Source organism: Bos indicus, chromosome 7 (genome assembly GCF_029378745.1).
Source record: "Bos indicus isolate NIAB-ARS_2022 breed Sahiwal x Tharparkar chromosome 7, NIAB-ARS_B.indTharparkar_mat_pri_1.0, whole genome shotgun sequence".
In the NCBI taxonomy this organism is placed as follows: Eukaryota; Metazoa; Chordata; class Mammalia; order Artiodactyla; family Bovidae; genus Bos; species Bos indicus.
This window is the reverse complement of record NC_091766.1, coordinates 9,898,589-9,915,072: the sequence shown is the minus strand read 5'-3', so window position 1 is coordinate 9,915,072 and position 16,484 is coordinate 9,898,589. Positions and strand designations below refer to the sequence as shown.

At 38.7% G+C, this 16,484-nt stretch overlaps 2 protein-coding genes across 2 annotated transcripts in view; both read right to left on the bottom strand.

Moving 5' to 3' along the window:
• Positions 1-16,484, bottom strand: part of LOC139184054 (adhesion G protein-coupled receptor E2-like) — a 1,114,856-nt gene that overhangs the window by 689,933 nt on the left and 408,439 nt on the right. The gene's annotated exons all lie outside the window — the stretch shown is intronic.
• Positions 695-1,639, bottom strand: LOC109560849 (olfactory receptor 7A10-like). The gene has a single exon (XM_070792157.1). It carries the CDS (start codon positions 1,637-1,639, stop codon positions 695-697), a length of 945 nt encoding a protein of 314 aa, XP_070648258.1.

Genomic DNA, 16,484 nt, shown 5'->3' with positions numbered 1-16,484 from the left:
TGTGGGAGGAAGGCTCAAGAGGGATACTCCAGTATTCTTGCCTGGAAAATCCCATGGACAGAGAAGCCCGGCAGGCTACAGTCCATGGGATTGCAAAAGAGGCAAACACAATTTAGCGACTAAACAACAACAGCAACAACACATGGTAGATATTGGGGACACAGGCTGAATAATTGTATGACACCAAAAGACCAGTTCTAAAACTCAGTGGCATGAATAAAGTCGATATTATCAGGAAGGACAGTTAAACTGGTGATACAGAAAAATTACAGAGCCAAAATAAAAACACTGGTTTCAGACTTTACTCTACAGTTGAATTCTATAAGTTACTTTAGCTGCCAAAGGCATTTTTTCCTCATGAGTAGAGAAGAATTATTTTAAATACTTGAGAAGATGGATATTTCTTAAGACAAAGGCCTTAAGAAATCCAATTTTTCCTACCAAATAAATGGAAGTTTCCAAATATTTCTCACCCATGTTTGGGAAAAATTTAGGGAAAGTAGAAATATAGAAAAAAAAATGGAAAATTGTCCATGCATCAGCTATTAAGAAAGCTTAATTGAGTTACTTAAATTATATGCTGAATTTAAATCAAAGAGTGCAAAACCCAGGCAATTCATAAAAGGAACAAATGCTCTTTCAACAATCTGATCAAGAATCACAATTTCTGACTCTAATGCTTTGAGCACTGCAATTACCAGCACTTCCTCAGCCCCAGGACAAATGGCCCTTTCATAGCTGCCACTCCAAAGAATCTTCTCAGAGCCCTCTTTATGTCTTTATTTCTCAGACTGTAGATGAAAGGGTTCAGCATGGGTGTGACCACAATGTACATCACCGAGGCTATTGCACTTGAGTGTGAGTTGTGGGTAGCAGTAGAGCTAAGATACAATCCTAAACCCGTAAAATAAAATAAGGAAGCAACAGAGAGGTGAGATGCACAGGTGGAAAATGCTTTATACTTCCCCTCAGCTGATGAGATTCTACATATGGAGGAAACTATCCTAGAGTACGAGTAACATATACCAGCCAGGGGGACAGCACCGAAAAGCCCAACTGCAAAATACATCACAGCATTATTAAGAACGATGTCAGAACAGGCAAGTCGGAGTACTTCTTTCAAGTCACAGAAAAAGTGGGGGATTTCCAAGACTGTACAGAAATACAGTCTCAGTACCAGTAAGCTTTGTACCAAGGAATTCAGGGCACTCATAATCCAGGACAGGAGCACCATCAGTCCACAGAGAATAGGGCTCATGATGACTGTGTAATGCAGGGGGTCACAGATGGCTATGAAGCGGTCATAGGACATGACAGTTAGAATTAAGTTCTCCAGCTCTACTAATAGTATGTAAAAATGCATCTGGGTGATGCAGCCTCCATAGGAAATGGCTTTGCTCTGTGTCTGTATGTTCACCAGCATCTTTGGGATGGTGGTGGAGATGAAACAGATGTCTACAAAGGACAGGTTGGAGAGGAAGAAGTACATGGGGGTGTGGAGGTGGGAGTCTGAGATTGTGGCAAGAATGATGAGCAGATTCCCAAACACAGTGATCAGAAACATGGAGAGGAAAAGTCCAAATATGATAGGCTGCAGTTCTAGTTCCTCTGATAATCCCAGAAGAATAAATTGTGCCATCCCTGTATCATTTCCTTGTACCACGTGGTGGTGATCACTACTAGGGAAGAAAAATATAGCATGATTAATTTCTACATGTGTGCACATTAACACAGTAAAATGCTATGAATTACAATATTTAATCATCTTTAAGTAATCTACTGTGTCATCTGTGATTAGAAATTCCTGTCTAACACTCAACCGTTTCCCCAAGAGGTCATGATTATACTGTTTTAAATCAAATGTCTTTCACATATTCTAGAAATTCATGTTGAGTATCAACCATCTTCTAGGGTAAATGTGTGAGATGCTGAGAACAAAACTTCCAACAATGCAATGATGAAGAAAGAATATGAGCTAGCAAATGAAATATATATATATATATATGTCATCTCATGTGGTGACAGATGATATGGGGGGGGGGGGAAAGGCAGGTATAAATGTAATAAAATATCCATGCATGGATATGTTACATTTTACTGAGAGTTCAGGAAGATATGCAAAAAAGAAAAAAAAAAAAAGACATTTGAACAGAGACCCGAAGCAAGACAAAGCAGAGACATCAGTCTCTGGGGAACCAGTGTTCCCTATTGGGAAAAGAGTCTGCAAAGTACCTGAGGGCAGGGCTTGTTTCAAATATTCAAGACTTAAAAAGCAGCAAAAGTGTCAAGGGAAACAAGCAAGAGTGAGTGTGAGGAGAAATAGTATCAGAGGATGATAAGGAATAAGGTTTTCCTGCTACAGCTGAACTTTCAAGACACAAGAAGTACTTCATCCACATGTTGTTACTTTCACATTTTTACATTTGTTTTGATTACTGTGAATTAAAATGAATTGACTCCTTTATTTGCATCTTCTGGTTGACATTATTGTGTCTGTGTTTTAAGGGTAACATTTTTGAGTTGATAATTTAAGAATCACTTTCCAGAGAACTGCTCATTCCCCACAACACACACACACACACACACACACACACACACACACACACACAACACACACACTTACACACATCATGTCTTACTGGGCTTGTAACTCTCTGACTCTTCTCACTTTGGGCTACAGTAATTACAAAAGCAGCGATGAAAGATAGTCATCAACACTATGTTGTTTTTGCCCAAGAAAATGTAGAAATAGTACCCAAGTTCTAGACGGTAAGCTTCCTATGAACTGTATTCCATTTAAATGTGACTACTTTGTGCCCTGTATTGGGCTTCCCCTGTGGTTCAGCAGTAAATAATCCCCCTGAAGTGCAGGAGATGCAAGAGACACACGTTTAATCCTTGGGTTGGGAAGATCCCCTTGAGGAGCGCATGGCAACCCACCCCAGTATTTTTGCCTGGAGAATCCCATGGACTGAGGAGCCTGGTGGGCTACAGTCCATGGACTTGCAAAGCATTGGACATGACTGAAGCAATTGAACAAGCATGCATGCATTAAAAAAAAAAAAAAAAAAAGGAGTTCAAAAAACTGATAGAATGAAAAGTCCTGTGGAGGAAAATAAGGTCTACCTGTGGGTCACATTCCTTGGTGGTTGCCTTGTCCTAGGATACAGGCCTTGGAGTATGTATACCTCACTTATGCAGACATTTCAACCTCTATGACAAGTCTGATGGCATCAGGGATTTACACCATGGTCTCCCCTACAAACCTGTATTGAATACTTTCATTTTCAAAGCAAAATCTAATAAACTCAGCTGGTCCCTAACAGACCATGGAAAAGAGAAAGATTCCTTGATTCTGATAGCTTTCCAATGACAGTTATATTGCCTTGATACTCAAAATATCTCATAAAATATTCTAGAGCAATTTATCAAAGCAGGAAGGAGTAATCATTTTAGGACAACAGGAGCATTCCAGTAGAAAGTAAGCAAAGGGAATAAGGCTTCCTTGGTGGTTCAGATGGTAAAGAATCTGCCTGAAATGCAGGAGACCCAGGTTTGATCCTTGGATCATCAAGATTCCCTGGAGTAGGAAGTGGCAACCTACTCCAGTATTCTTGCTTGGAGAAACCCATGGATAGAGGAGCCTGGCGGGCTACAGTCCATGGGTTCACAAAGAGTTGGACACAACTGAGCAACTAACACTTCCAAGGGAATAAACCCACAACTGACAACAGAAAATAGACAATACACAATTATAGATGAGGATTTTAAAAGATAAATTCTCTAGGCTGGTGCACAGGGATGACCCAGAGGGATGGGATGGGGAAGGAGGTGGGAGGGGGGGTTCAGGATGGGGAACACATGTACGCCCATGGCGATTCATGTCAATGTATGACAAAACCAATACAATATTGTAAAGAAAATAAATAAATAAAACTGAAAAAAATAAAAAAAAAGATAAATGGTAACAGACTTTTGTAAATGATCTTGAATACAAAGCTTTTGATTCATAAAACTGACTTTTGAAACTCACTGTTATCACATATTAGCCATTTGAATGTAGTGGATCTACAGACCCATTCTAAATGTTAATGACCTAATTCAAATAGTGGGGATAGTGGTATCTATCCTCCTAAGTTGGAAGGCAAATTTAGTCAATACATGTAAAAATTCAGCATAGTTCCTTTCTCATACTAAATTAGCAGGTATCACAGAGATGTGAATTTGCTTGTTTTTTCTTTCTACCTTCCAAATGCTTCCCTTGCTTCCCTACCTCTTGGTATTTAAGAATTCCAAAGTAAGACTCATTTTCATACCCCTGTTTTCATTCTAAGCACAATATTTTCCTGTGAATATATAACCTGAGGAAAGATACTGTGAAATGTTTGTCTCAAGAACACTGTTGCAAGGCAGTATATAATTCCATAGATGTGGGTTGTTCTAATAAAAATGGAAGGTATTCAAGTACTTCCCAAATTCAAAAGTCTTTTTGTAAATGTGGATATTTCATTTCATATGCCTCCAAACCCACTTTTCTTACTCTCCTTAAATGTATAACTCCTCTAATATGCTCTGATTTTACTGGAACCACTTGATGCTCCTCATTGCTTCCTCATTCTCATCCAATTGGGTTTCCATTCCCATCACTTAATTGTCAACATTGATTCTTGTGCTGCTGATTTCATCAGACATTTCTGGAAAAATTTTAACATATAAAATAAATGAATTATAAGTTAATTAGTCAATCTAATGAACAACCATGGCTAATATTTCAGCCCTGGTGTGGGCCGATTAGGCTCTCAAGTGACCTCAGAAAAAAGTTTTCCACTTGTATTCTCTCTCAAACTTCCTTGAAGTACCTATAGAACTCTCACACTCACCTGGATGGGGATGACAGGAGGAAAGCCCCTGTGTGGATATCCATGTTTCTCCGTGGATGGTTGATGATGCAGGCTGAAGCTCTGTTCTCAGGCAGGTCAGAAGGAAAGAGGGAAGCATTGATCCTTATTCAAATGTAGGACTCCAAAACCAATAACCATGCCCTGTGCAGCTCAAGGTTGTATAGACTGAGGGATGCAGCCAAGGAGAATTTACAGCTCTCCATGTCTGTTCATTAGGCACTGTTTCCATTGTTACTCCCACATCTGAGCACAACACTTCCCTGTGGGACACTGGTCTAGATAGGAAAATTTTCCTGATGAGTCTCTTTCCCCAGAAGGTTAATTAGAAGTAAGATGAATCTAGTTTTTATTACCCTCTTCCCATGAACTTGGCTGCCTTCCAGAGGTCTAATCTCCTTGTACTTGATCCTTGTGTGTGCTAAGTCACTTCAGTTGTGTCCAATTTTTGCAACCCTATGGACAGTAACTTGCCAGGGGCCTCTATCCATGTATTCTCCAGGCAAGAATACTGAAATGGGTTGCTATGCCCTCCTCCAAGGGATCATCCCAACTCACAGATCAAACCCACATCTCATGTCTCCTGCATTATAAAGTGGGTTCTTTTCCAATAGCACCACCAGGAAAGCCCATATCAACTATACTTCAATTGAAAAAATAACTTAAAGAAACAAAAAAATGGTATTGACTTAATGATCTGACATAGATTAGCAATAAAATTGGCAAAAGAGTAGACATGCACTTCAGTTCAGTCACTCAGTAGTATCTGACTCTTTGCAACCCCATGGACTGCAGCAACCCTGGCTTCCCTGTCCATCACCAACTTCTGGAGCTCGCTCAAACTCATGTCCATCAAGCCAGCAATGCCATCCAATCACTTCATCCACTGTCGTCCCCTTCTCCTGCCTTCAATCTTTCCCAGCATCAGGGTCTTTTCTAAGGAGTCAGTTCTTTGCACCAGGTGGCTGTAGTATTGGAGCTTCAGCATCAGTCCTTCCAATGAATATTCAAGACTGATTTTCTTTAGGATGGATTGGTTTGATCTCCTTACAGTCCAAGGGACTCTCAAGAGTCTACTCCAACACCACAGTTCAAAAGCATCAATTCTTCAGCACTCAGCCTTCGTTATAGTCCCACTCTCACATCCATAAATGACTACTGGAAAAACTAGAGCTTTGACTAGATGGACCTTTTTTGGCAAAGTAATGTCTCTGCTTTTTAATATGTTGTATAGAATGCTCATAGCTTTTCTGCCAAGGAGCAAAGGTCTTTTTATTTCATGGCTGCATTCACCATATGCAGTGATTTTGGAGTCCCCAAAAATAAAGTCTCTTAGTGTTCCAACTGTTGCTCCATTTATTTGCCATGAAGTGATGGGACCGGATGCCATGATCATAGTTACTTTTTTTTTTTTTTTTTTTTTTGACATTAAACATTCAATTTATTTCAAACATGAAAATTTACATTTTGCATAAAACAGTATAAAAACATTATACAGTTATAATTCCAATGTAAATTATTAGATTTGAGTATATCTAATGATTCTTTCTCCTTTGTATCCTTCTCATCAGAGTACCTTCTAAATGGATACCCCTGAAGTATTTAGCTCCCCTCTAATGTACTTTCAGACCCGTGAGGTAGCTCCTCCATTCTGGCCAAGAAGCTACTGGCTTGTACAGTTTTGATTTTAATTCCAGTTAACCTGAGAAGGATGATTCTGTTAATTTCTCCCTCCCCTCAGGAAAGAGATTAGCTGCTTTCTGAAGGCTCTCTCTAAACCAGTGTGTTGTTTTTTGTTTGTTTGTTTGTTTGTTTTGTTTTGTTTTTACTTTTATTTTATTTTTAAACTGTTGAGTTTTAAACCAGTTTTTTCACTCTCCTCTTTCACCTTCATCAAGAAGGTCTTTAGTTCCTCTTCACTATCTGCCATAAGGGTGGTGCTCTGCATATCTGAGGTTATTGATATTCCTCCCAGCAATCTTGATTCCAGCTTGTGCTTCATCCAGTCTGGCATTTTGCATGATGTAATCTGAATATAAGTTAAATAAGCAGGGTGACAATACACAGCCTTGACATAATTCTTTCCCAATTTGGAACCACTCTCTTCTTCCATGTCCAGTTCTAACTGTTGCTTCTTGACCTGCATACAGATTTCTCAAGATATAAGTCAGATGGTCTATGGTCTGGTATTCCCATCTCTTGAAGAATTTTACATTGTTTGTTGTTATTGACACAGTCAAAGGCTTTGGTGTAATCAATAAAGCAGAAGTAGATGTTTTCTGGAACTCTCTTGCTTTTTCTATGATCCAGCGGATTTTGGCAATTTGATCTCTTTTTCCTCTGCTTTTTCAAAATCCAGCTTGAACTTCTGGAAGTTCACGGTTCATGTACTGTTGAAGCCTGGCTTTGAGAATTTTGATTATTACTTTGCTGGAGTGTGAAATGAGTGCAATCATGGGGTAAGTTGAAAATTCTTTGGTATTGTCCCTTTTGGGGGTTGGAAAACTGACCTTTTCCATTCCTGTGGCCACTGATGACTTTTAACTGAATGTAATACTCAATGTTCCTAGAAACAGTGGCACATAGTAGATGTTCAATTATTTGTTGAATGAATCAAGAATCAGGTACAGTAGAGATGCACATTGGGCTTTCCAGCTGGCTCAGCCAGTAAAGAATCCACCTGCAATACAGGAGACCCAGATTCAATTCCTGGGTCAGGAAGATCCCTTGGAGAGGGAATGGCTACCCACTCCAGTATTCTTGTTTGGAGAATTCCATGGACAGAGGAGCCTGATGGATTACAGTCCCTGGAATCCCGAAAAGTAAGATACGACTAGGCAACTTTCGTTGCCTAACACTTTCACTTTTCATAGTGATTTCAAGATAACTGAATGCAACAATATTGAACAAAAATCTACAATTAACTTATATAAGGACATAAAATATTAACAATTTAATGATACCAACATGAGCTACTATTTCAACTTAAATTCCCAAAGACTTAGAAATAAAATATCTTAAAGGATTTTAAAATGTTAGAATAAAGGAGTACTCAAGTTACAATTTGTTCTCATTTTAATATATTTGGATTCAAATATGCATATGAAAGATGAAGTTGACATTTTCAAATGGTAAAGAAGAATGCTTTCCAAGTGCTCACCAAAAGTGATACAACTTTTAGAAATATGTTTAATCAAGAAAGGCTGATAAGAGCAATAACGAGTATTTCCATGTATTTCCATTTCCAATAACAGATTTCCATGTATATAAATGTATAAAAGTTTATTTATTCACACTATGCAAGAGAACATTCACTCTTGTTTTTGTTTATAACAAGGATTTGCAAGTGACAAGTATTAAAGTGACAGTTCAATTATTGCAGTTAAAAAAAAAAAAAGCTAAAAAGTAGAAAAGCAATGGAAAAACAACCATATAACTGAGTGATATAGAACTAAAGAGCCTCTTGATGAAAGTGAAAGAGAGTGAAAAAGCGGGTTTAAAACTCAACATTCAAAAAATGGCATCCAATCTCATCACTTCTTTGCAAATAGATGGGGAAACAATGGAAACAGTGACAAACTTTATTTTCTTGGACTCCAAAATCACTGCAGATGGTGACTGCAGTCATGAAAATGAAAGACACTTGCCCTTTGGGAGAAAAACTGAGCAACCTAGACAGCATATTAAAAATCAGAGACATTACTTTGCTGACAAAGATCCACATAGTCAAAGCTATGGGTTTTTGAGTAGTCAGGTATAGATGTGAGATTTGAATTATAAAGAAGGCTGAGCGCTGAAGAATTGATGCTTTTGAACTGTGGTATTAAAGTAGACTCTTGAGAGTCCCTTGGACTGCAAGGATATCAAACCAGTCAATCCTAAAGGAAATCAATCCTGAATATTCATTGGAAGGACTGATGTTGAAAATGAAACTCCAATACTTTGGCCAGCTGATGCAAGGAACTGAGTCCTTAGAAAAGCTGGGAAAGATTGAAAACAGGTGGAGAAGAGGATGACAGAAGATGAGGTGGTTGGATGGCATCACCAACTCAATGGACATGAGTTTGAGCAAGCTCCTGGAGCTGATGATCGACAGGGATGCCTGGGTTGCTGCAGTCCATGGGGTTGCAAAGAGTTGGACACGACTGAGTGACTTAGCTGAACTGAGTAATATAAAGAACAACATATGACTGAGTATATGTTATCAAACATTCTAATATATCTACATACTTAAAATAATAAAATTGCATGCAATAATTTTGTGAATGGTAGTGGTGAGAGTCGGCACCCTTGTTTTGTTCCTGACTTTAGGAACACCATTGAGGATAATGTTTGCTGCAGTTTTGTCATATATAGTTTTTATTATGTTGAGATATGTTCCTTCTATTCCTGCTTTCTGGAGAGTTTTTAATCATAAATGGATGTTGAATTTTATCAAAGGCTTTCTCTGCACCTATTGAGATAATCATATGGCTTTTATTTTTCAATTTGTTAATGTGGTATATTACATTGATTGATTTGTGGATATTCAAGAATCCTTACATCCCTGGGATAAAGCCCACTTGGTCACGGTGTATGATCTTTTTAATGTGTTGAAAGCAAAAATAAAAAAATGGGATCTAATTAAAATTAAAAGCTTCTGCACCACAAAAGAAACTATAAGTGAGGTGAAAAGACAGCCTTCAGAATGGGAGAAAATAATAGCAAATGACGCAACTGACAACCAACTAATCTCAAAAATATACAAGCAACACCTGCAGCTCAATTCCAGAAAAGCAAACGACCCAATAAAAAAATGGGTTAAAGAACTGAATAGACATTTCTCCAAAGAAGACATACAGATGGCTAACAAGCACATGAAAAGATGCTCAACATCACTCATTATCAGAGTAATGCAAATCAAAACCAATATGAGGTACCATAACATGAGAAATGCTGGACTGGAAGAAACACAAGCTGGAATCAAGATTGCTGGGAGAAATATCAGTAACCTCAGATATGCAGATGACACCACCCTTATGGCAGAAAGTGAAGAGGAACTCAAAAGCCTCTTGATGAAATTTAAAGAGGAGAGTGAAAATGTTGGATTAAAGCTCAACATTCGGAAAACGAAGATCATGGCAACCGGTCCCATCACTTCATGGGAACTAGATGGGGAAACAGTGGAAACTGTGTCAGACTTTATTTTTCTGGCCTCCAAAATCACTGCAGATGGTGATTGCAGCCATGAAATTAAAAGACGCTTACTCCTTGGAAGGAAAGTTATGACCAATCTAGATAGCATATTCAAAAGCAGAGACATTACTTTGCCAACAAAGGTTCATCTAGTCAAGGATATGGTTTTTCCTGTGGTCATGTATGGATGTGAGAGTTGGACTGTGAAGAAGGCTGAGCACCGAAAAATTGATGGTTTTGAACTGTGGTGTTGTAGAAGACTCTTGAGAGTCCCTTGGACTACAAGGAGATCCAACCAGTCCATTCTGAAGGAGATCAGCCCTGGGATTTCTTTGGAAGGAATGATGCTAAAGCTGAAACTCCAGTACTTTGACCACCTCATGCGAAGAGTGGACTCATTGGAAAAGACTCTGATGCTGGGAGGGATTGGGGGCAAGAGGAGAAGGGGACAACAGAGGATGAGATGGCTGGATGGCATCACTGACTCGATGGACATGAGTCTGAGTGAACTCTGGGAGTTGGTGATGGACAGGGAGGCCTGGCGTGCTGCGATTCATGGGGTCACAAAGAGTCGGACATGACTGAGTGACTGATCTGATCTGATGAGGTCCCATTTCACACCAGTCAGAATGGCTGTGATTCAAAAGTCTACAAGCAATAAATGCTGGAGAGGATGTGGAGAAAAGGGAACCCTCTTACACTGTTGGTGGGAATGCAAACTAGTACAGCCACTATGGATAACAATGTGGAGATTCCTTAAAAAACTGGAAATAGAACTGCCATATGACCCAGCAATCCCACTGCTGGGCATACACAATGACGAAACCAGAACTGAAATAGACACGTGTACCCCATTGTTCATCGCAGCACTGTGTATAATAGCCAGGACATGGAAGCGACCTAGACGTCCATCAGCAGATGAATGGATAAGAAGGCTGTGGTACATATACATAATGGAGTATTACTCAGCTATTAAAAAGAATACATTTGAATCAGTTTTAATGCAGTGGATGAAACTGGAGCCTATTATACATACTGAAGTAAGCCAGAAAGAAAAACACCAATACAGTAAACTAACGCATATATATGGAATTTAGAAAGATGGTAATGACAAGCCTGTATGCGGGACAGCAAGGGAGACACAGATGTATACAACAGTCTTTTGGACTTTGTGGGAGAGGGAGGCGGGGGATGATTTAGGAGAATGGCATTGAAACATGTATAATATACAGGAAACGAATCGCCAGTCCAGATTTGATGCAGGATGCAGGAGGATTGGGGCTGGTGCACTGGGATGACCCAGAGGGATGGTATGGAGAGGGAGGTGGGAGTGGGGTTCAGGATGGGGAACACGTGTACACCCATGGTAGATGCTGATGTATGGCAAAACAAATACAATATTGTAAAGTAAAAAATAAAATAAATAAATAAATAATAGAACCAAATTTTAAAAAAAGGAAAAAAAATTGTGAATAAATGAAACATCAAATTTTTGTTGAAAAGTAGGATCAAACATGGGAATCCAACCAATCCAACCAGAACATACAAAACAAAAGACTCTCACAGACAATATATTTTATCAAGAAAGTAAATGACTAAAAAATGGAAATATATATATAACATCATTGGTAATAAAATAATTGCAAGTATTATAATTAGTAATAATTAAAGCTCTTTAGTGTGCCCATTTTCACATAAAACATTTTTTTATGTGAATATCCAGAGATAGAAAAGATACTGAGATATATAAATTCCAAGTAATGCTGCAGTAGGCATGTATTTGCATAAATCCCTTGGTCAGGATTTATTTTTGCAATCCTTATTGTAAAATTCAGATTTAAATACAAGAATGTAGGGAAAACCACTAAACCATTGAGGTACAACCTAAATCAAATCCCTTAAGATTACACAATGAAAGTGATAAATAGATTCAAGGGATTAGATCTGATAGACAGAGTGCCTGAAGAACTATGGATGGAGCTTCATAACATTGTTCACCAGGTAGTGATCAAAACCATCCCCAAGAAAAGGAAATGTAATAAGGCAAAATGGTTGTCTGAAGAGGCCTTACAAATAGCTGAAAAATGAAGAGACACAAAAGGCAAAACAGAAAAGGAAAGATATATCCATTTGAATGCAGATTTCCAAAGAATAGCAAGGAGAGATAAGAAAGCCTTCCTCATTGATCAATGCAAAGAAATAGAGGACAACAATAGAATAGGAAAGACTAGAGATCTCTTCAAGAAAAGTAGAGATATTGAGGGAACATTTTGTGCAAAGATGGGCTCAGTAAAGGACAGAAATGGTATGGACTTAACAGAAGCAGAAGGGAAAGATTGAAGACAGGAGGAAAAGGGAACAACAGAAGATAAGATGGTTGGATGGCATCACTGACTCAATGGACATGACTTTGAGCAAGCTCCAGGAGATGATGAAGGACAGGAAAGCCTGGGTTGCTGCAGTCCATGGGGTCTCAAAGAGCCAGACATGACTGTGGGATTGAACAACTTGGTCAGGATCTTTCTAATTAATATGAAAACCAAGCACTCGACTTAGTGAGTGAACAAGAGTAACAACATACCATAACCTACCTTAGAACATTATAGTGATTGCAAAAAAATTTATTTATGATGTAGTCATAAATAAATGTAGTTCTCATACTACATTTATGATGTAGTCCCCTTATGCACTTCATTCCCCATTATGTTAATGATACTCAGAAGGCTTTAATGTTATGCTCAATAAAAGTGAAAATGAAGTGATTCAGTCATGCCCAGCTCTTTGGGACCCCATGGACTGTAGCCTACCAGGCTCCTCTGTCCATGGGATTTTCCAGGCAAGAGTACTGGAGTGGGTTGCCATTTCCTCCTCCAGGGGATCTTCCCAATCCAGGGATTGAATCCAGGTCTCTGGCATTGTAGGCAGACACCTTACCATCTAAGCCACTGGGGAAGTGCTCAATATTTTAAACCAAATAAGAGATGGAGTCTTGATTGGAATCTCTCAGGAGGCTCCCAGTTTTCAAACACTGGAGCAGTGATTCTCAACCAAGAGTGATTTTGCAATTAAAGATATTTGGCAATATTTGAAGGGGTCCTACTGAACTCTTCTGACATACAGGACATCATCCAATGCAAGTAATCATACTTCCCAAGTATCAACACTGAGAAAGTGATGAAACCTATTCTAGACTAGCACTTCTCTAAATCCACTGCTTCTACAAATTACCAAGGATTGTATTTCAAATGTAAATTATTATTCAGTAGGCCAGATCTGGAGAATGAAATGGCAACCCACTCCAGTGTTCTTGCCTGGAGAATCCCAGGGATGGGGGAGCCTGGTGGGCTGCCGTCTATGGGGTCCAACAGAGTCGGACACTACTGAAGCGACTTAGCAGCAGCAGCAGGCCAGATCAGGGGCCCAGGGACCTGTGTTTCTAACAAGACTCTAAGTGTTATTTGATAGTACAGGTCCTGGCCTGTGGATGACAATTTGAGTAGCAAGAAAGTGGTCTGTGTTAGATCAGGTGTAAGTAGTTTTAGGCCTTCACCCAGAATCCTCCAATCTTTCTTAATTTTGAAAGAAAAGATTTTTGGTCACCTGTTAGGTTGTGATAAATTTGTGTTTGATTTTTTATAAAAGTATTAGTTAAGTCACTCAGTCGTGTCCAACTCTTTGCGACCCCATGGACTGTAGCCCAGCAGGCTCCTCTGTCCATGGGTTTCTCCAGGCAAGAATACTGGAGTGGGTTGCCATTTCCTTCTCCAGGGGATCTTCCCAACCCAGGGATCAAACCCAGGTCTCCCGCATTGCAGGCAGACACTTTAACCTCTGAGCCACCAAAGTGACATCAAATAATTTCTATTAGGATAATATTTTGCAGTAGTCACAATAAGATCCTCCAAAAGATTTCTACAGAAAAATCTCAAGAACTTTGGAATAGCCTAGTTTACATAACTAGTTTAATTACAATAGCAGAGGAAATAAGGTTGCTGATCATTTATCTTGATATAAGAATATTAGCACACCCCAGTACACCAGCCACAAGCTTCCTGTATCCTGCATCAAACCTGGACTGGCAATTCATTTCTTATATGATATTATACATGTTCCAATGCCATTCTCCCAAATTATCCCCTGCTCCCTCTCCCACAGAGTCCAAAAGACTGTTCTATACATTTGTGTCTCTTTTGCTGTCTCACATACAGGGTTATCGTTACCATCTTTCTAAATTCCATATATATGCGTTAGTATACTGTATTGGTGTTTTTCTTTCTGGCTCACTTCACTCTGTATAATTGGCTCCAGTTTCATCCACCTCATTAGAATTGATTCAAATGTATTCTTTTTAATGGCCAAGTAATATTCCATTTCATGTTGATGTATGGCAAAACCAATACAATATTTTAAAGTAATTAGCCTCTAATTAAAATAAATAAATTTAAATTAAAATAATAATAATAATAAATAAAACACTGAAAAAAAAAGAAAGCATCACACACACAAAAAAGAATATTAGCACAGATATCCAGGTCAAACTTATACAATTATGATGATTTTTCTAACCATTCAAGAGAGGGGAAGAATTGGAATTAGAGAGGGAGTTAAAATGCCATACACCTGGATTTGAATATGGAGGAAGGACCGTGAACTATGGAATGGTGGTAGCCACTAGAAGTAAAACAGGAAATTGAATGCAACCTGTTCTGGATATCCTTAAGGATCACAGCCTTGTAGATATCTAAATTTTTGCTCAATTAGACTTCAGGCCTCTGACCTTACATAATTTTATGACAGGTACTTTTTTACCTACTGGTATGGTAATTTGTTATTGGAGCAAACAGATCAGATCAGATCAGATCAGTCGCTCAGTCATGTCCAACTCTTTGTGACCCCATGAATCGCAGCACGCCAGGCCTCCCTGTCCATCACCAACTCCCAGAGTTCACTGAAACTCACAGCCATCGAGTTAGTGATGCCATCCAGCCATCTCATCCTCTGTCGTCCCCTTCTCCTCCTGCCCCCAATGCCTCCCAGCATCAGAGTCTTTTCCAATGAGTCAACTCTTCGCATGAGGTGGCCAAAGTACTGGAGTTTCAGCTTTAGCATCATTCCTTCCAAAGAAATCCCAGGGCTGATCTTCAGAATGGACTGGTTGGATCTCCTTGTAGTCCAAGGGACTCTCAAGAGTCTTCTCCAACACCACAGTTCAAAACCATCAATTTTTCGGTGCTCAGCCTTCACAGTCCAACTTTCACATCCATACATGACCACAGGAAAAACCATAGCCTTGACTAGACGGACCTTTGTTGGCAAAGTAATGTCTCTGCTTGTGAATATGCTACCTAGGTCGGTCATAACTTTCCTTCCAAAGAGTAAGCATCTTTTAATTTCATGGCTGCAATCACCATCTGCCATGATTTTGGAGCCCAGAAAAATAAAGTCTGACACAGTTTCCACTGTTTCCCCATCTATTTCCCATGAAGTGATGGGACCAGATGCCATGATCTTCATTTTCTGAATGTTGAGCTTTAAGCCAACTTTTTCACTCTCCACTTTCACTTTCATCAATAGGAATCTAAAATATATTTGTTCAATCATCTACTGTTTCTAGGACCTGAGCTAAAGATTTTCAATTCACACAATAAGCTTCTCTTAAATAGGGCATTTTGTGTTGAACTCCTACCATATATAGGAGGAAATCAGAGTCAATTTAAAGATGTTTTTCCCATTAATTTATACAGAGAATTTTTATTTATCTAAATGTAAATGTGGCTCTGATTTTGAGGCCTTTGAAATTTAAGATAGAAAAAGTACCTCATTATTGAAATTAATATCCTACTTTAAATCTTTGTGTTAACATTTCTACATTCTTTCTAGTTTGTGTTAATTCCAGCATTCTTTTTTTTTTTTCTTACTCTATCCTTCCAACTTTCTCTCAAGTTTTCCTTCAACACAATGGGTGAGATTACTAATGAGACTGTGTGCAATATATATATATATATATGTGTGAGTGGGTTTATTTCAGAGACTGGTGGATACAGATGAAGGCACATATAAACATATATGTACTCCTAACCTTGAACATGGTTTGTGGACTCAGCAAATATTTCTATGCATTGCAGCATCCATACCTCACAACATCCAAGTGAAGCTAGAATTTATCATCTCATATTTCCTTATGAAATGAAAACTGAGACTCAGGGCAATTATATTGTTAACAACATTACAAAGAAATTAAAACTTATTGTGCACCTTTTTATTTTTTATTTTTTCTAATTTTATTTTATTTTTAAACTTTACATAATTGTATTAGTTTTGCCAAATATCAAAATGAATCCACCACAGGTATACATGTGTTCCCCATCCCGAACCCTCCTCCCTCCTCCCTCCCCATACCATCCCTCTGGG

Coding starts and splice junctions, on each gene's coding strand:
- LOC109560849 (XM_070792157.1), bottom strand. CDS start 1,639: ATGGCACAATTTATTCTTCTGGGATTATCAGAGGAACTAGAACTGCAG.